At 43.0% G+C, this 20707-nt stretch overlaps 1 protein-coding gene across 3 annotated transcripts in view; it reads right to left on the minus strand.

The window, feature by feature from the left end:
* Positions 1-20707, minus strand: part of SLC12A4 (solute carrier family 12 member 4) — a 307394-nt gene that overhangs the window by 78154 nt on the left and 208533 nt on the right. For all 3 annotated transcript variants that reach the window (XM_088470905.1, XM_088470906.1, XM_088470907.1), the window contains 2 exons: positions 14115-14289; positions 291-409 (listed from right to left, as the gene is read on the minus strand). In XM_088470905.1, the coding sequence (XP_088327031.1) occupies positions 291-409; positions 14115-14289 (294 nt within the window). The remainder of the gene's footprint in view (positions 1-290; positions 410-14114; positions 14290-20707) is intronic.

Raw genomic sequence — 20707 nt, forward strand, 5'->3', positions numbered from 1 at the left:
GTACATTTGTAAAAAAGGTACTGACTGAGCACCTTCAGCCAGCATATACTGTACTGTAAAAGTCTACCTTTGAACTGAACAGCATGTGCCGAGTGGCTAAATAGCTAAAAATACAACAACCATACTCTACATTTACAGAGAGAAATATGAAGCAACAGAATTTGTGATCCTTTGAAACCTGAATAATCAGTTTTGGAAACAAAAATTATAACCACACATGCCTATCGATATTAGCTGAAATTAAAGTGACAACTCTTCTGCTATCATAATCAATACATGTAAATTCTTACATTGACAAGATGGGTGCTACCATGTCCAAGGAGGCGATGAGAATTCCCAGCTCAGCTATCAGAGCAGTCAGGAGGAGAGCCCAGGTTGGCTCACCGTTCACTTTACCATGTCCAAATACCTGTCAAAAACCGTTTATTATAACACATTGTAAAACATCTACAGTTCCAAAGAATTGATTAATAATCTGGTGTCACTCTTTAAGATAACTGAAGTGTTAAGTAATGTAGCCTAGTAATTACTGCAGCAAATTATATTTTGGTATATTTTGAATGTATAGCTTCCTGTATGAATGTCTTTTCAGAAAGAAGTGCGACACCACAATCTTCTCACAATTGCCTACAGGTGTTGGTAGAGTAAAATATTTGTCACTTCACCAACTGCACTTCTGTGTGTCCCTTTTGAAGTAGTACAAAAGATACTTTAACCCTAGCCAAACACCTAAAAATAACTAGACCTGTGACCTTTAATTACTGATGAATGCTGAATATGTTTTTTTATATTTATATTTGTCCCTCTCTCATCTTCGGTCTGTTCTTTGAAGACAGCAGAAAGCAGAGAGGATTGGGATCTCTCAAACTTAGTACAGTACTATCTCTGTCCTCTACAGCCGCATTTTGTTCATATTATTCAGCGGTTACCACAGGCAACGGGATCTCTTATCCATATATCTTAAAAACCACACTGCAATTTCATACAAATGATCACAGAGACTGAGATCTTATTATGATTCTCTGTACAGTATATATGAGACTATTCATGAATGTATGAAGGGTACTGTATATTTATTTTTGTATTATATACAGACGGTGCTCATTAAGGTGGTAATCTGATATGCGCAGTGATTGATACATTACTTCTTGTCCTAAATAAGTATCATGGATGTATATGGTCATTTAGCATTTATTCTTTTTTAAATATTCAGCTTTACAATTTGTTATTAATGTTACTATGTGCATGATTGTGGACCACCATCATAATATTGAAACCCAGCAGTCAATATGGGTGATCTGATATATTAGCAATCGGTGACACCGGGGACAACTATTATGCAGATGTGTTTAAGTGTACCAGATATATTCGATTGATCTATACTGCCTTTCCATATTTTATATCTGATGGTTCAAAATTGTGTGATATGCCCATGGTGAAACATGATTGTGCTGAGGATCCAAACCCTTGAATTTTTTCCAAGGGATACCACTTGGAACTAGAGATTTGCAGGCTCGGTTCGGATTTTCCCGGCAAAACGTCATTTTTCAAGGACAATCGTCATCTTTCATAGACTTGTGTCCATGAAAGATGACGTTTTGCCTCTTTCTGAGACCCGATTTTTAGTGGGAAATATATGAATTTGGCGGGAAAATCCACATCGAACCGGAGCCTGCACATCTCTACTTGGAACCAGTGAAATGTGGATTATTTTCATGTATATCCACTATGAGTAAATATTTTATTAATTTCTTAATACATTTTCATTGTTCATTAATGTACATAAAAAAACTAAATGTCAAGTAATGCGTATGCATATCACTAATGCAAAAACTATTTTCACCACAAGACAATTTATGTAAAAAATGTGTTTATACGAATCTGTGCTCAACTCACAACAGATTTACTTTTTTATATATAATTTTTAGAGCAGGTGTTGGCAAACCAGATTGATCTTTCTTTATTGCTTTTTGTCTTACTAGCCCCCATATTTTAAAAGGATCAATATATATTAAAAGTTACATTTTAATTATCACTATATAACTTCTACTACTAAAAGTGTGCCTCAAAAAGGAATTATTTTTCCCACTATTGTCCTAGGCCAAGTTGTGGTTTATTTTGAGAATTTTGTATTTACACAACAGATTCTAATAATGAAACCAAAAATGACATTTGCGGTTGGTGTCATCACTTGCTCAATCTAATGGATTGCATGAAAAACACATGCACGTAAGTGTAAAGCGGTAGCAGGGTTTAACCGAACATTAAACATTTATTTTGGTAGGATGAAAATGTTTTAATTCTAATCATCGTTTCTTTAAAATAAAAATATAAGATACACTGGTTTAAAATTTGGGCATAGTAAGCTTGGTCTTTCCTTTTAGTTCTGAAGCACCCCTCTAAAAGCATTTTCTGCCAACATAATCCAAATGCTAGCCTGCATACATTTAGCCAGACTTGTATATACAGCAAGTTTGTATACAGAGCAATAATGAACATTAGCCTGATGTGCCTTGATTTTCCCAAGCTAATTACCGTTTTTGGCTCTGTAAATAAAAAAATAAAATGCTTATTCCTCTTACGTCCCATCTACGGGATACTGTAGTCTTGACTATGGGTAGAGGGGCTGGCACTGTTAAGTATAAGCTCCAGCCCAGCTCTAACCTCTCCCACCTCTCCACTGCACCTCAGTTTTATTTTTAGTGCCTTAGGAGAAAGGCACGTTTGTAGCTACTAGCTAGGTTTTTTGTTTTTATGCACCTCAGTCCCTGTTTATAGGGCTCAAAGCGGCGATCAGACATTAGTGAGCGGAGTTTGCGCTTTCCTACCGCACTGGGCCCAGCTCTGGAAGTATGGTCACTGTGTCACTACCTGAATGTCCGGGGCTCTACCTAAGAAGTTCCAACACACTTGTAACAGAGGAATTCCTAAGTCTGGCAAGGTAGTCACAGCCTACCACTGAGGTAGCGATGGGCTGCGACTCCCCGGTACAGAGCACTGCAACAGGGTGATCTTGTGAATAGGTGCTGCTACGGTTCTGCAGAAGAGGGTTAGTAACCGACCATTGCAAGAGAGGGGATGTTGGCATTTTTGGCGCCATACTCATCCCTCTCCCAGTGATGCATTGTGGTTAACACCTCTCCCATCCCTCCTTTGTCTGGCATTTTTCTCTGGAGAGCACGCATGTTGTATCAGCAGTGCTGGGGGACATATTTAAGTGTCTGAAGCTGACCCCTTAGACTCAGATGACATAGTGGTTATCTGTATTTTCAGGGTGGTGGTGGGGGATTGTGTGTTACTTGTAGGGATTAAGACCTGTGTTGCTATGGTTGTTGACCCTACTACCGAATTACCGAATGTACTGTATGTGAATATTCACTAACTGCTGCATATAGGTTTAGTTAACCATACTGCTGCATGTATTATCTATATATATATATATACACACACACACGTTACTGTTTGTGGGAATTATACACAGTTCTTATTAGCCTGTTAGCTCATATATATATATATATATATATATATATATATATATATATACACCTTACTGTTTACGGTTTGTGGGGATTATACACAGTTCTTATTAGCTTGTTAACTCTACTTCTCCAGGAAAGTAGCTTTCTAAATATGTTTCTGTTGCACTGTTCAGTTAAAATTTAGGCAGGATTTAATTTTTTTTTTGTTTACTTCTCCTACACTATTTTTTGTTGACTTTAGGCAGGATTAGCTGTTTGGACTAGTGCAGACTGGTCTTAATTAACCAGAGTTAGAGGAATTTGGGCAGTTGTTTCTGGTGGAAACGGAAGGTTCAGGAAGACAGCAACAGAATGATATAAATGAACCAATACACACACAGTTTAAGTTAATTAAGATGATTTATTGGTACTTAACTTCGATTTCTAATTAATTCAGATAATGTTCCAATACAGCACAATTCACACCCGGGAGCCTCGCCCTAAAACAATAGGCTGGATGGGTACATCGGACCCAGCACTTTCTGCTGTCAGTCTGGGAGACGGGAGTTACAGGCTCCAGACTTCCGCATTTCACACCTAATTATAGGGCTCCTAACAAAGACCGGATACTATATACACCTTATATGGTCATAATATCAAGAACAACTATTAACAATAGGGGGCAGCATTGCCACAAATATAATTAACAGCGCAATATTATTGTAACAAATGACATTGACATTTATACTGTATGTTCAAGGCTCATTGCCATAAGCAGTTCCACTACACATAACATAACTACAAGAAATTTTGTTGAGAATCATATCAGAGGTAACCTTCTAATAATTAAATATTAGTATCAAACTACATAGATATATATTAGTAGAAAAACATTCAATATACATTAATACAATCACATATATATATATATGTGATTGTATTAATGTATATTGAATGTACAAACCACCCTTACTTTTAAGGATTTATGTTGTGATATGTATCTTCGGAAAACCAAATGGTTTCAAAAACCTTCCTTTTGGGAAATATAGAGAAATGGAAGGCTCTGTTCCTGTCTTCCTGAACCTTCCTTTTCCACCGGAAACATAAATGGCAAGCCAGCCAGGAGACAAAGGAGCTGATTTTTGTGACACAATGTTTTTCTTTAAGAAAATGTTTAAGTTAGATTGTGAAAGCACGTATCCTACATGCCTTACTTAGATACGGACCCTGGGCAGGCATGAGTGGAACTAGCTTGTGGTTAAATACAGCCTGAATGTTGTTTTGTGTATTGTTTGTACTGCGTGTCCGCAGTGTAAAATAGATGTTATTTGTTTCTCTGTCTCTTTCAATATGAGCGAGGTTGTGTGTTAAAAATCACAGTGTATGTTGTGTTTCGTCTTAATGAGAAGTAGAAATGTTTAAAATTCTTAGCAGAAATGTTACATTTGCGAGAGATAAGATGGACAGTCACTTGGCAGAAATTGAATGTTCAATATGTTGGCTCTGAGTCAAGAGATATGAGTGAATTGCCATTTTCTATGAGAATGTCTGTAGTAAACTTGGATGGGAAGACTGAAAAAGGGATTGATTCTGAATCAATTAATGATAAAATTCTGAATTTGTTATTGCCTAGCAATACTGATATTTTTTCTGTAACTGGTGTGGGAGAATAGAGGAGTGACATTCCGCAGGTAAAGAGTCCAGCGAGGGGGAGTGATGAAATTCACTACACAGCCCGGACTGAGAGAAAATGTTTTCAGATATAAGCACTGAATGACATTACAAAAGATCAAGCTAGTCACACATTGGCAGAACAAGAGTATGTTTCTGAAGTAAATGGTGTGTATGAAACATGGATATATGAAATATACATGCAGTCCTCGGATGAGGAAAACTTTGACAGCTTCCCTTTGAGAGATTCCACAGTGAGAGGTGAAATTGCAGAGACAGGTACTGATTTACATTGTCCAGCAAGGTGGTGTGAGGAAGATCATTCTTGTGTGGAGAGCGAGAGAATGCAAACACAAGATAAGAGCCTGTTGCTAGAAGGAATGTGTAATGAAATGACACTGAATCAGCAAGTGGGTGAGTGCATATTAGAAGAGGTGGGGTCAAGTGATGCTGTCTTGTCTGATGAGACATTGGAGTCGCCAACAGCCAGAGGGTGGGATACTGGCAGGATTGCAGTGAAAGTCCATGCCTTTAAGACAAGAGACTGCCCCATGACAAAATCAATTTACTTGGCATGGATCCCAATCTGTACTTGTAGAATGTAACAATGAAAAAACTGAACCATGTGTTTGTGATGAGAAAGCATCCATTGCAGCTGATGTTTATAGGTTATCAGTTACTGATGAAACAGTGGTTGGGAAACACACACTGATATTCAATGGGCCATCACACATGGCAATGCATAGGGACATGCATTAACAACAGACATACTGATAGGGGGAATATGTGACACAGATTTTTTGAGTGGTAATGAAATTCAGACCCCAATGTATTTCCTGACAAAACCTTAACAGTCAATGGTTTTGAAACAGCTGAAAGATGCACACTTACAAGCCGAGATGTTGATTGCAGCAGAAAAATTGAATGTGCATTATCAAGAAGCACAGGAAAATGGTGTACAAGAAAAAGAGGACGTGTGAATAGCTATGTTTTACCTTTTATGTTTACATTTGCTGGGTACAAATGCAAGAGACTTGAGTACTGGGGATCATTTGTACCTCACTTGGGTTTTATGCTAACACCCATTTACAATGTGATCCACAAGATGACTGAATTTGTTAGGACAATTGAACAAGAAGATGCTTTTCAGGCAGCGAAGCAAGCAAACATTCCAGGCGCATAACGCCCTGGGCTCCATCCAGGGAGATCTGCCATTCTTCCTGGACATTATGGTAACAAATCATGGTATGTCCTGGGGCCTATGGCAGAAGATCGCAAACAGTTGAGAGAAGAAGATTTCCAATGAGCTCTGGGACAAGCAGATTGCAGCAGCACAAGCCAGATATACCTCCTTGGAGAAGACAATGCTGGCAGCATGTACAGTATTGCAACATGTGGAAAGTACCACCAAACAACCACCATAAGAACTGAGATGCCGGTAGCTGGTTGGGTCAGGCAAGAAGGCCACATGGCAGCAACATGACTGGAAAACCTATGACAAAATCATTTGGGGAGGAACAGCGATGTGGAACACGATTTTGAACTTCTGCTATGAGCGGCCTGTGTCTGTGGGTCATGTCAATGCACACACTAAACTAGAAGGCAATGAAATCGCAAATGCATTAGTAAAGATCAAAGCAGTGAAGCTGACCTCCTGGGAGAAGATATTCCTGGCAGCCTACACAGCCATGCAACATGGGGAGAGCACCACTAAGCAACTGAAATATGCCTGCTTCATAGGTGGATCAAGCCAATATCCAGAATTGCGAGCTGTGCTGATGGTGCTAGAAGAAACCAAAGGTCCTCTTGTCATCAAAAATGTTAAACATGTCAACTGTGGAATTACAGGAAGAAATTGATGAGAGACCTGGGCCCTAGCTACAGAGGAGAGCATGCCAACAAGTGTGGCAGACAGACTTCATTGGACCTTTGCCTACTGGATGTGGGGGGCTCAAACTCTGCTGTACAGCTATTTATACATACTCTGGAGTACTCGTGGCCAGCCCATCTAAACATGCAGACCAGCAAGCTTAAGTCACAGGGATTGTCTATATCCAGACTATGGTCAGAGACATTGCAGAAAGCGGTTACATGTGCAAGCAGCTGGAAAATGTGGCCTACCTTCCTTATTACTGAAACTTTATAACTGCAATTTGACTTCATTGTTTTATAACAAGAAGATGGAAGAAGTGTACAGCTACAGAACATAGGGCCCGATTCAGACCAGGATACAATTCTGCGCTCGCACGCAGCTGCTAGGGGGCCGGGTATGCAAATCCCACGATCGCACAGCAAGACATGACGCCCTCTATGTCTTAGCATGCAGCGGCAATGTCTTCGCAAACCAGTGCAATGACGCCCACTTGCCCTTCGCTACGCACGTCATCTCCAGGAAGTGTATATAACAATCGGTAACATTGAAGGCATATGCAGTGCTTGTGGTAGACTCTACCCTACCGCAAGCAATGCGAGTGCTTCAGTCAAAACCCCCCCAAAAAAACGGTGACATGTACAATGACGCAGCCTTGTAATTATGGACGCCCATAAAATGCCGTTTTGCCGCTCAGACATGCCTGCATTCGCACCACCACTCCCCCGTTTTCTAGGACCTTCCCCTGTCATCACCCACAAACGGCACATTCTGTCAAACTAGCGGGCCTTCTGAGTTATCCAAGCGATCGCTACCCGATGGCTATGACTGGCTCGCACATGTGCATTTTGCCGCAAATGCATGCGCAGACGGGTGACAATCGGCCATAACATGCAAGCGCAGCATTGCGTCCGGGTCTGAATCAGGCCCACAGTCATTCAGGAATATAGTTGTCTCAAGCAGAGCGATACCGGATAAGAGACTATCCTGAAGTTGACAAAGCCTTAAAGACTTATTGTTATTATGGGATGTCCAAGAACATCTGAGCAAAGACATCCATTTTTAAAAAATTAAGTATACAGGGTTTTCCGTGATTCATTCCATTCACAAAGCTGACATCAGTATAACTGAAGGAATGGATGTGTTTAGAAAACAGGAATGTTCATATATATATGAAATGGGTTTTTTATAGAGCAGGATGTATATAGGTATATGTGTGTTTTGTTAACCGGGGAGTGGTAAAAGTTTGTATATAACATGTTAGCTGTTATGCACACATATATTTATGATAAGTTTGTGCTTAATACATGTTTAGTACTGTAGTAAGAAATAGAGATATGTACAACAGAGATAAGAAAGTGTTACTTTGTTTTGTTGTTATGGTGTATCTCACACTGTTCTTATCTTTAAGCCAACAGGTTGGTTTATTTTACGGTGGTTGAACGGAGAGATGAGAGGATTATACCGGAAATGAGTTTATGATAACAACAGCCTGGTTGAAAGTGTCAAGGAAGTCAACAGAGTTACAAGATCCAATGATATGACCATTGTAGACTAATGGAACTTGAGCCTTATATTGGTTGGAACCACACACATACAGTATACACCAATATTCTAAGACCTTTTCCAGACTCTATTGAACTGAAATTTACTGGTATTTTGGAATTTAGGGAAATTTTGTGATACAACGAACTCTAAAGTATTTCCCATCAGGAAGGTTTTTGAAACAATTTGGTTTTCCCAAAACACATATCACAACATAAAGACTTAAAAGTAAGGGTGGTTTGTGACAGGTGATACAAACAAAATGGCTGTTGCGCTATTTTGTTGTTAAACTGTTTAGAGTACTTTTAATGTATATATATGTGATTGTATTAATGTATACTGAATGTTTTTCTACTAATATAGCCATGCAGTTTGATACTAATATTCAATTATGTTAATTATTAGAAGGTGCCCTTTGATATGATTCTCAACAGGAATTTCTTGTAGTTGTAGTATGTCTAGTGGAACTGCTTATGGCAATGAGCCTTGAACATATAAATGTCATTTGTTCTAATAATATTGCGCTATTAATTATATTTGAGGCAATTCTGCCCCCTATTGTTAATATTTGTTTTAATATTATGACCATATAAGGTATATAGCATCCAGTCTTTGTTAGGAGCCCTATAATTTGGTGTGAAATAGGGAAGTCTGGATCCTTTAACTCCTGTCTCCCAGACTGACTGCAGAAAGTGCTGTGTCCGATGTACACATCCGGCCTATTGTGATAGGGCGATGCTGCCGGGTGTGATTTGTACTGTATTGGACCATTATCGGAATTAGAAATCTAAGCTAAGTACCAATAAATCATTTTACTTAATTATTTAACTTAAACTGTGTGTGTATTGTGTCATTTATATCACTTTGCTGCTGTCTTCCTGAACCTTCAGTTTGCACCGGAACACAGCAGGCCTTTTGACTTTCCATATAGATTGTACAGATTGTTCTTTTGTGTGTCTGTTAATTGCTTAACAAAGCAGAAAGGTCTTCCAAAGATAAGCAAAGTTCCTCTGCTGCGTTATTTTATAATTGTCCCAAATGTTGAACAAAATTAACCAAGGGTCGCACAGAGCCAGGAGCCCTCTGTGTAGTCTGTGAAAAGTGGTCATTGGTTAGTTTGACAGACGAGTTGATCATCCTGGAGTGGGCTAGATGCATGGCTCAGGCCATTGCAGAACTTTCACGATAAGTAGCTCATCAGTCTGGAGGTGAGGGATTCATCCTACCCTTGTGTATAGACAGTCCATCAGCCTCTACCTTCTGCAGAGTCGGTATGGGCCCATAACATTGAAAAGCTGTTAGAAAGAGTTTGTCGCAGACTTCAGTTTTTTTTGTCTGGAGATTAAGATTCCACAGGATCCTGTGATGTTCTGGTTTTGTTGTGGGCCGAGGGTGGTGATAGAAGCAGACATAGAAGCAGATTTAAAACAAAACGTGGAACTTTTAATAAGTGGTTTGGCAGACATGAACAATGGGAGAAAATAAGTCCAGGGATGGCACTAAAGTGCAAATGGGAACTGAGGTGAATGCAATGAGTAAAAGTCCAGGTAGTGGCAGATATTAGGAGTCCAGTATCCGGGTCTTGTGAGAGTGGTGAAAAAAAAAGACTTGTCCAGCAGTGTGAGGTTTTGGTTAATAGGGAAATGTCCAGTTAATGACAGGCAGGGGAAATCAGGTGTAGTGGTTGAAATGAAGAATGCAGGCTGAGGGAAAATCATCCAGCAGAGTGTCAGTGGGGGCAATGTGCAGGTTGAACAGCAGACTCAGGTTCTCAGGCAAGGGGAAGTTAATGGAGGATGCAGGGTAGTCCAACGGGGTTGGAGAAGACAAGCAGGCAGGCAGGTAGCGTTTCACAGGAACAAATGGTGAGCACAGGGAACTCTCTCTCAGCTATGCTGAGAAACACGTTGCACTGGCAATGAAGTGAGGCTCTGAACCTCCCTAAATACCAAGTGCTGTGCCGTGACTGGCCAGAGAGAGCATGTGACAAACCAGGTTTGGGCGATTAGGTCACGTGACCGGAGGCAAGATGGCGGCGCCCATGCCGGAGCGGAACGGAAGCACCACCAGGCCTCACCAGCCCAAAGTGACAACATGCCCACACAGAACCACGCACAGCCAATGCCCTTCGCCAAACACCAGCGCCACCGCCAGATGCCCCCGTCATAGTGACCTCACAGGTAATATCCGTTGACCACCATGCCGAGAAACTCTGGTCGTGACGGTTCCTTGCAAGAGGACGGTGAGCTTGTGGACCCTGATTGGGAGGATGCATCACGCTGGGAGGAGGATGCTCCTGCCAGTGTTCAGAAATTAATTGATGCAAGTATGCCAGAAGCAGTAGTTCTTCCTTGTTTAAGCGCAAAAATAACAGTCTCCTTTCCTGGCCTTTTCATATTTTTCTGATATCTTCAAGGAGGCTTGGCTTAAGTCAAATAAGAAGTTGCAGGTTCCCAGAAGGTTCAGATATACTTATGCCTTTGCAGAGGAGGACACCAAGGTTTGAAAAGTCCCGCCACGTGTGGATGCTCCTATAGCCAGGTTGGCCAAGGCTACGATCATTCCTACTGTGCACACAGTCAACTTGAAGGATCAGACGGACAGGAAGAGTGAGGCCTTGCTTAAATCTATGTTTTATTTTGCAGACACATTTTTTTGTCCCATTTTGGCTGTTACCTGGGTCAAAAATGCAATAGAATCCTGGACAGAACAGCTGGCATCTGGATTACAGACAGAAGTAGATATTGCGGAACTCGATCAGATACGTGATGCTTTTGTTTATATTAGAGGTGCTCTTCTAGATGTGGCTTTTTCTACAGTCACATATCTATACCTTGGCAGTGTCGTCCAGAAGAGCTATTTGACTCAAATCATGAGACATTGACTCAGAGTCAAAGCATACTGTACTTTAGAAGTTGTACCTTTTGAAAGGGATGGGCCCTGAACTTACTAAACTTATAACAGGTGGTGGTGGACATCATGGAAGCTTACAGTAGTATCCTGAATTATCCAAAGTCATACCTCATTCCTTCACATTGGATGGTTTTCTTGGGCCTCTTGGTCGACATTCGATGTCAGAGGGTTTTCCTCCTTCTTCAGAAGTGTCTTTAGTGAGGTTGCTTCGTCAGCTGCGTGTTCTTTGGTGTATGTGACTCCTTGAGAAAATGGTGGCTTCCGTTGAAGCAGTACCATTTTTCAGGTTTCATACCCAGACTCTTCAGGCGGTCTGCCTCTGTCCAGATACACTGTTGGTCCAGGACAAAATTCTATCTGGACAGGCAGCTCTTCAGACTGTCACATCAGATGTGCCAGTCACTTCTGAGGTGGCTCCGTACCCTGAATCCGTTCTTGGTTTGGAACGGAATGCTGATTACAATAGAGGTCAGCCTGACGGGTTGGGGAGCAGTCACTCTGGGCCTACATCTTCATGGCATTTGGGTCTGACACAGAATCCACCCTCTCCATCAACCACTTGGAGTTAAAGATGGTCAGGAACCCAATAGGCTCCAGGGAAGACCTTTTTGGGTACCCGACAGACAATGCCTCTGCTGTGGGTAGGACACGGGCAATATGGCCATCCACATTGCTGGGGTGGACAACTCAGTCGCCACATTGTCCATCACAGGGAATGGGAACTTCACCAGGTGGTGTTTTAAGTGATTGCGGATCAGTGGGAGTTGCCTGACAGATCTCATAGCTTGCCACTTAAACAGAAACCTCCCGGGCGACCTTCATGGATGCCATGAGGACACCTTGGTCTTTCTGTCCCTGTCCATGCTGGCCAGTATACTTCATTACTTCATTGGGTTCAACGAGATGTGCCAATAATTCTCATAGCTCCAGACTGGCCTTCTCTGCAGTGGTACTCTCTCTTTCAGAGCATATTGGCCCAGGTTCCTTAACAGCTTCCTCTCCAACAAGATGTGCTGCATTACAGCCCCTGTATACACCCATATTTGTCTCACCTGGCTTTGATGACATGGTTCTTAAACCCAGATATTGAGAGCTCATAGTGTTTCCATGTGGGTTATACATACCATGATTTGGGCTCATAAGCTGGTCAATTTCAGAATTTCCCATCATATCTGGAGGCTTTACATTTCATTGTGCGAGAATAGGGGTGTTTCAGCTGTTGTCTTTAGATTACGGCGTCTTTAGTCCTTTCTTCAGGACTGTCTGACTCAACGCCTTTGCCTGTCGTCTCTCAAGCATCAGGTCTCAGGCTCTGTCTGTTCTTTATCAAAAATGTTTGTTCAGACCTTGGATATACTTAGAATTCCGCATCCCTACATACCACCTATCCCCTCCATGGGATCTGAATTTGGTATTGGAAGCTTTTCAGAGGCCTCCCTTTAAACCTTTTGAGATCATGGAGTTGTGGAAGTTGCTTTTTCTTCTGGAAAATTGAGTCAGAGTTGGCTACCTTCTCTTGTAGGCCTACTCCCTTGTCATTTTTCATTCAGGCAGGGTGGTTTTCAGGTTGTATAAAAACTCCATTTGAATCAGGATATAGTTCCCCCAGCCTTTCTGGGTGCAGCCGCGTCCTCTACTTCCATGTTCTTATGACTTTTGGATGTTGTTCATGCTTACCAGATTTAAATTGATTTAAATTAATTTTGGCATACAGATTCCCTTTTTGTCTTGGTTGATGCTCCAAGAGTTTTGCTGGCAACCAAGTATTCCATTGCAAGATGAATTACCTCCACTATTCACCAGGCTTACCTGTCTCCGGATAAGCTTTTTCCAATATCCCACTAGGCTCATTCTACTTGTGCAGTCAGGGTTTCTTGGGCGGTTCGCCATGGAGCCTCGGTTGAGCAGTTGTGTAGAGCAGCGTCCTCGTCTTCTGTGAATTCCTTTGCCAAAGTTTACCTTTTCCATAGTTTTGGTTCTCGTAAAACTAGTTTTGGGTGTAAAATTTAACATGCAACTTACCCACATGCCCCCCCCCCCCCCACGTTAGGATTGCTTTGTCAAGTCCCATAGTGGAGACTACAGTATCCCCCAGATGGGATTTAAGAAGAAGTTGGATTTTTATACTCCCCATAAAGTTCCTCTCTCGTAGTCATCTCTCACATTGCTCGTAATCATCTCTCACCACTGATTTTTTTTTTCTATGTTCTAGTTGGTTCCATGTTATGGTGATTCTTCACGTGGCTTTGTTATGCAAAAGTTGAGGTTCGGTGGAGGTGGTAAAGGGGGGGTGGGCTTATACTTAACCTGTTAGTGTCTATACTTCTGTGCCAGCCCCTCTACCAATAGTTAAGACTACAGTGTCCCCAAGATGGATTACAAGGATTTTATGGCTAGTATAAGAATCTAAGTTTTCATAAACTCAAACTCCTGACCAGACTAAAATGATTCCCATACATATATACACATTACTGTTTGAATGTTGTTGATTTCATGAAAACAAAAGGTGAAATATTACATTTAAAGAAAAGCCTCAATTCCAGTTTCTTACACATAGATTGAAAAAAAATAGTATTTCCGGTTTTGGTGTCCACCATCGGTTACAAGAAAATAATATTGTCAATCGTAGCATAACAGTCCCCAAAAAGCTCACTCACTCGCAGAAATGGGACTATATTGTCCTTAGCAATTGCTTGCAGCAATCGAGGCGCTCCAGTCAGACTTTGCAACCCAGCTCCACAAGTAGAGAAGAAAGACCCAATAACTATGACCCATGGAGAAGGCCATGAAAGGGTCCCAACCACCAAATTCTTGTTCACTGCATCACCATACCTATAAAAAAAGCATTAATTACCAAACTGAAACAAGTATACGTATTGAAGTAAAAGCAAAAATGATTAGATTGATCAGACAGACACTGCAAGGAAATGGAAATAATGATATTACAAGTTATGATACGGTTTTAAATATCAAGTAAACTCGCAGTAACAAAAAGAATGACATATCAAAATTTTCATTCAAAGCTAGGATGGACAATATATGGCTGCTAATTTGAAGAAAATAAATACAACTTTACATGTGTTTTCAATCATGTGTTGCAGTCTTCTAGGACTCACCATGTAAGACCTCAAGAATAACACAGGCTAGGTCTTCACCAATAACAGCCATTATATTTTGTTAATATAATCATACTTTATACTAATTCTAAAGTCTTGCTACTTTAACAGCTCTAAACTCCTTTTTTTGTTTATAATATACTTTTGTAGTTGTGCCTTTACATCTTCCAGCACTGTTCATTCTTTTATCTGATTTTGACCTTTGAACTGTACTGCTCTCTCATCTCACACTCATTACTACTACTGACTCCCCCCCCCCTCATGTACACTATGTCTCTTTTCTTCTACTCCTCCCTCACTCAGCTGCTACATTATTTTCTCCTCTACCACCAGTTTTCACCTCTTTTCTCCATCCATAGTCCCCTCTACGTTCTCCCCCTCCTTAGCCTCCTCTGTCTCTCTTCATCACATATAAAAGTCTCTCGACTGCATCTCCCACAACTCCAGTATTATTCACCTTACCCACCACCTGCTGTCACCCTTCCTCATTCAGAAGCCAGCCACATAACCCCACAGTCCTTATCCCCCTTCTCTAGATCAATATCACCTTCACACTACATCAACCCTAATAATCTCATTCTCCTCTCGCCTCTTAACTCTGTCCCTCTCTCCTGTTCCCTCTGGAAAGCCAGTTTTGTCTATAATAAACTGGTCCCCGTTCATGAGCACTTCATCTGCAACGGCTTGATTCTCCTTGCCATCATCAAACCCTGGATTTACCCATCTGACACCACTGCTCCTGCAGCCATCTCCTTTGGGGGCTTCACATTTTCTCACACTCCCTGGCCTGGAGGTTTCCAGGGTGGTGGTCTTGGGGTCCTGCTATCCTTGGGTCACTCCTACCAAATCTTACCTTCTGAACCTTCCATCTCATTCTTTCCATTCGACACTAATGACATTTGCCTCTCCAACTTCTTCGAGTAGCTGCCTTTTTTTGTTTCCCTGGCCCTCGTTCAAAATTCCTCTATCATTTGGCTTCCTGGCTCTTAATCTTCAAATGGGCTCTCAAGACCCATTTCTTCCTCAATGCTTTCCAGCGCTCATCCTAACCCACTACTCTATGCTCCTTCCTCAATATCTAGCCCATCTGTGTCACCCCTGTTTGTCTGACCCTCCCCTTAGAATGTAAGCTCGCGTGAGCAGGGCCCTCTTCCCTCGCGTGCTTCTTCTTGCTTTACTTGTACTTTCATTTACAATGGCACCTAAAACTTGGTTACTGATACCCTGCTGCTTATTTAGGTGTTATGCAGCATTGTTTATAAATCATGTACTTGTCCTGCATTGTCTGTACTGTTAATAACTGTAGTCTTGTGTGCTCATTTGTTTCTGTACTTTGTAAGGCGCTGTGGAACCCTTGTGGCGCCATATAAATAAAGGATAAAACTAATAATAATAGATTGAGATAAAGTCTAGAGGGCCGGGATGCGGCTTTGAGAGCTGAGGTGGTAACAGGCCAGGGGTGTTTCAAGAGAGGAGAGGGTCCATGTGCAGTGTCTGTCATGGGCCCCCTCCTCTCAGTACGGTGTCCGGCAGCGCACTGAGGGCCTGATTCAAACCCGGTCGCAAGCGCTGAGCGCTCGCAACCGGGTCGATGGTGGCCCAGAGCGCATGACGGAGCCGGCTCCGTCGTGCGCATGCGCGAGACCCGGATAGCGACGGGCAATCCGTCACTCCGGGTCTCGTACCAAAGGGGGCGTGCTGTCGATGTTGAGTGACAGCACACCACCTTTGGTGGCCGGGCTGGGGGGGGTGGCTGCCCAGACGGAGGCGTTCCCATGAGAACGCCTACCGTCTGGGGCCGGCCCCACTGACATCACAAGTGATGTCAGTGGGAGAGCTTTTGGCTTTGTTTGAGCCGAAAGCTCTCTGGGGCTTGCGGCAACGAGACCCTACCACAAGGGTCTCGTCGCAAGCCGAATGCGATAGCTGTGGCTATAAAAAAAACAGACCGACCCAGATTCAGAGTGAGTGCTCTGTCAGAGCATCCGGCTCTGAATCAGGGCCTGAGCGCAGTTCTGCGCTGACTCTGGGAAATAGAGTGTGCCCAGAGTCTACAGTGCATACGCAGGTCACAGCAGCGCAGCGGCCATTTTCCCTGTACAACGCATGTGCAAAACGACGGGACAATGGCAGCAGCGGCCATTTTCCAGGTGTTTTTTTACAGCGCTGACACCGGCACAGATGTGGGACTTTGGCGTGGCAAGTATAATATGGGTGCAGGGTGTGAGGTGCGGGCCCTTTGCCATTGTGGAAAGCACACCCTGCACCCATTATAAATACAACTCTGTAACAGGCTGAGGTGCGGCCTTGTGGGCCGAGGTACGGGTTGACAGCTGGGATGCGGCTTTGAGAAGCGAGGTGGTACTAGGCTGAGGTGCTGCCTTTTGGGCCAAAGTGCGGCTAGACAGCTGGGATGCTGCTTTGAGCCGAGGTGGTAACAGGCTAAGAGATGGTAATAGAGCACTACAATGAGCGGCGAGGCCGCAGGCACAGCACAATCCAGGAACACTGCAGGCAGCAATAAATTAACACTCTAGATGACGGAGTGAGAGTGTAGGACTAGAGTTCTTAGAAACACAGCAGAACAGGCACAGACGAGCAGGACCACGACTGGCAGGATCCAGAAGGAGACGTACAGACACGCTATAGCTGGCAATCCAGCATTGAACAAATAGGCTTAAAAAGATAAGGAACCAATGAGCAAGCAAGCAGGTGATTGAGGATAATCCACAGGTGAGAGGACAGCCAGTATTTCCGACATTTGCCGCAGTCTGGCGTCCCGGTCTTCTGGCAACAGTGATCGTCGCCCCAGTGCAGCGAGTACGTTGTACCAAGGGAATAGTCTGGATGTGAGGTTGCAGGACAGGAGAACCCGCAAGAGGGCAGCCAGCCAGAACCTGAGTATGTAACAAGGCGGTGGTGACTTGTGACAGTACTCCCCCCTAGACAAGGGATTGAAGAACGCCTAGAACCGGGCTTGTCTAGAAAACCCTTGAAAAATATTTTCTTGAACTCCAGAGCATGCAAAAACTTCTCAGGCACCCAAGAAAGCTCCTGTGGTCCATACCCCTTTCAGTGGATCAAAAAATGTAAACTGTCCGATGTATCTAGGACCAAGCTTCTGAGAAGGCTAGCAGAGTTTAATGTTCTTAGTAGATAACCAAACCAGATTCCCAACTTGAATTTACATGGTTTTCAGCGTTTATCTGCCAGTCTCTTGGAATGCAGAGAAGCCTTGCACAGGAGTCAAGATATCAAAGTTGTAGATGAAGTAGTCCTGGCATTGGGCTCAAAGGAATTTACTCTGGGATGAAATGCAGTGATGCAGAAAAAAAGACGAGACTGAGGAGGCAGAATGGCATGAATGATTATATGCGAACTTGGCCATAGGCAGATGACTCACCCAGTCATTGTGGCACTTGGAGAACATCGGAGATATTGTTCAAAAGACTGATTAACCTGCCCAGTCTGCCCATTGGACTGAGGATGGTAACCAGAAGATAGGCTGAGATTGACGTCTAAAACAGTTTCCAAAAGTAAGCAATAAATTGCGGGAATCGATATGTAATGCCGGCTCTCGGGATACCTCTTGTCAAAATACTGACAGCGGCATCCCGATGGCTGGTATCCCAACAGGGGTCAGGTAAATATACTTACCCTCATTCCTTCTTCCCCTAACCCTACCTTCTTGTAGCCTAAGCGTAACCCTCCCCACCCTGCACCATAACCCTCCCTGTTAGTGCCGAAACCTGACTCCCCCCTTCGTGCCTAAACCTAACCCTCCCCCCTTAGTGCCTAATCCTAATCCCCCCAGTGGTGCCTAACCCTAACCCCCCCTCCAAACCCAACGCTAACCCCGCTAGGCTACCTAAACCTAACACTCCCCCTCCTCCCCGCAGCTAACAGCTAAGCCACCCTGGACTTTCCAGGCTCGGGCTGGTGTCTGCCTGTGTTCCAGCGCCGGGATTAAGATAGGCGTTGGTATTTCGACGCCTATCTTAAATCCCGTGTCTGACTTTTAGCGTCGGGATTCAGACCGGCAGCATGCCATCCGCCAGTCTGATAGCTACATCCTGAATTGCATATCGCAATCTGAGACGATGTCCTAAGGTAACCCATGGAGACAAAAGATATGTTGGATAAATAAAGTGGAGCGCTCCTTGGCAGTGGGGAGTTTGGTTAAAGGAATTAAATGTGCCATCTTACTAAAACAATCCACCACAGTCCAAATGACTGTTCATGTAAAAGAGGGAGGAAGGTTGACCACAAAATCCAGAAGTCCAGAGCTTTAAAGGCACTAAAAGCGGCAGCAGTAGGCCAGTTGGAGCAACACGGGGAGTCCTGGCGCAGATGTCACAGGTCAAAACAAATTTGATAAAGATGGTAACCATACTGAACGAGAGAGCAGCTCAAGAGTCTTGAAAATACCTGGATGACCTGCTGTTCTGCTGGAATGAAAGTCTGAAAAAAATTGGCTTCTTAATATTTCCGAAACAAATAATAGGTCTGGAGATTTTCCAGGTGGGCTGCAGATTGAAAAGACTTAAGAATGTGGGTCAAATTGCGGGTTAAAGGCACATGAATCCGAGAACTAGGAATATTGGGTACATCAGAGGCAGTAGATTGCTGGATAGAAAGAAAACTTCGAGAGAGAGCATCAGCTTTAATGTTCTTGGAGCCTGACCTTATGGAAATAATATACTTAAAACATGTAAAAAACAATGTCCAGGGAGCCTGTCTGTTACTCAATCTCTTTGCAGTCTCGGATATATGACAAATTCTTGTGGTCAGTCAGGACAACGATCTGATGTTTGGCCCCTTCCAGCCAATGTCTTCAATCCTCTAAATCCCATTTAATTGCCAGTAACTCCAGATTGCCAACAGATTGTAACTCCAGATTGTAACTCCAATTGCCTTTATGCAGAGGCGAATTTACGAGAGAAAAAGGCACATACATGCAGTTTATTGTCCTGGGATCCCTCTGAGACAATATGGCTCCCAATCCGACCTCAAAAGCGTCCATCTCTACAATAAATGGAAGTTCAGGATTCTGATGACGAAGGACAAGGGCACGGGTGAAAGCTATCTTTAGGTCAATAAAGGTCTGAGTAGCATGTGCAGACCAATTAGCCATCTCCGCCCCTTTCTTGGTTAATCCACTATTGACGCCATGATAGTGGAGAAAGACTTGATGAACCTCCGATAGTAATTTGCAAATCCGAGGAATTCAGGATATGGAATAGGCAATTCTGGAGGAGAAGTTGGTGGAGGAAGTTGAACAGCCCCGTACTGGAAGGGAAAGGCACCTTGACTCACAATCCAAACCCCATTGGCGGATTTCACACGATTCCAAATCTAGAACCAAATTGTGGATTTTGAGCCATAGCAGACCGAAAACAATCGGGGTCAAGGTACAATGCAGCAGATAAAAGATAAGCAATTCTGAATGCAGTACTCCCACAGATAGTCGGGTAGATAGTGTTTGGAGCCTAACTACACCATTAGACAGCGGGCTTCCATCCAATCCACAGATGGAATTTGGTTGTAACAAGGTTCCAGATGGATTGCCTAAGGTCTCAAAGAAGGAACAGTTCATAAAATGTCCAGCTTCTCCACTATCCACAAAGGCTGAAGTAGTTATTTCTATTCCAGATACCTGAATAATCGTAGGCATCAAGAAAAAGTTTTTGGGAGAAACTATGCAAGGCCTAGATGTAGTTCTCCCGGGAGATCTAGACCTTTCTTTTCCAGACTTAGATGAACAGGAATTGGCAGTGTGGACTTTTCCCCCACAATAAAGACAGAGACCTTGAGTCCATCTTCTGAGCTTCTCTTCTGTGGATAAATAAAAAATCCCAACCTGCATAGGCTCAGCTTGTTCTGTTGAGTGATCCCATAGATCTTCAGACCTTGCCGCCGACTGAGGAGGCAAGGTCTGAAGATCTTTTCCAGTCTGCGTTTTCTTATGCGACAGATAATGCGGATAATGAGATGCATCAGACCGTCTAAGGTCACAGGCGATGGATGTAAATTGACTGCGAAGGGCAGAGTTGTTCCATCCGCTATCTACAGCCCATTTGTGTAATGAAGTGGAAAAATCCTCAGCTGCTTGCCGCCTCTGTTTAAGGATTGTA

This window comes from Taudactylus pleione, unplaced genomic scaffold, assembly GCF_031769625.1.
Source record: "Taudactylus pleione unplaced genomic scaffold, aTauple2 ptg000106l, whole genome shotgun sequence".
NCBI lineage: Eukaryota > Metazoa > Chordata > Amphibia > Anura > Myobatrachidae > Taudactylus > Taudactylus pleione.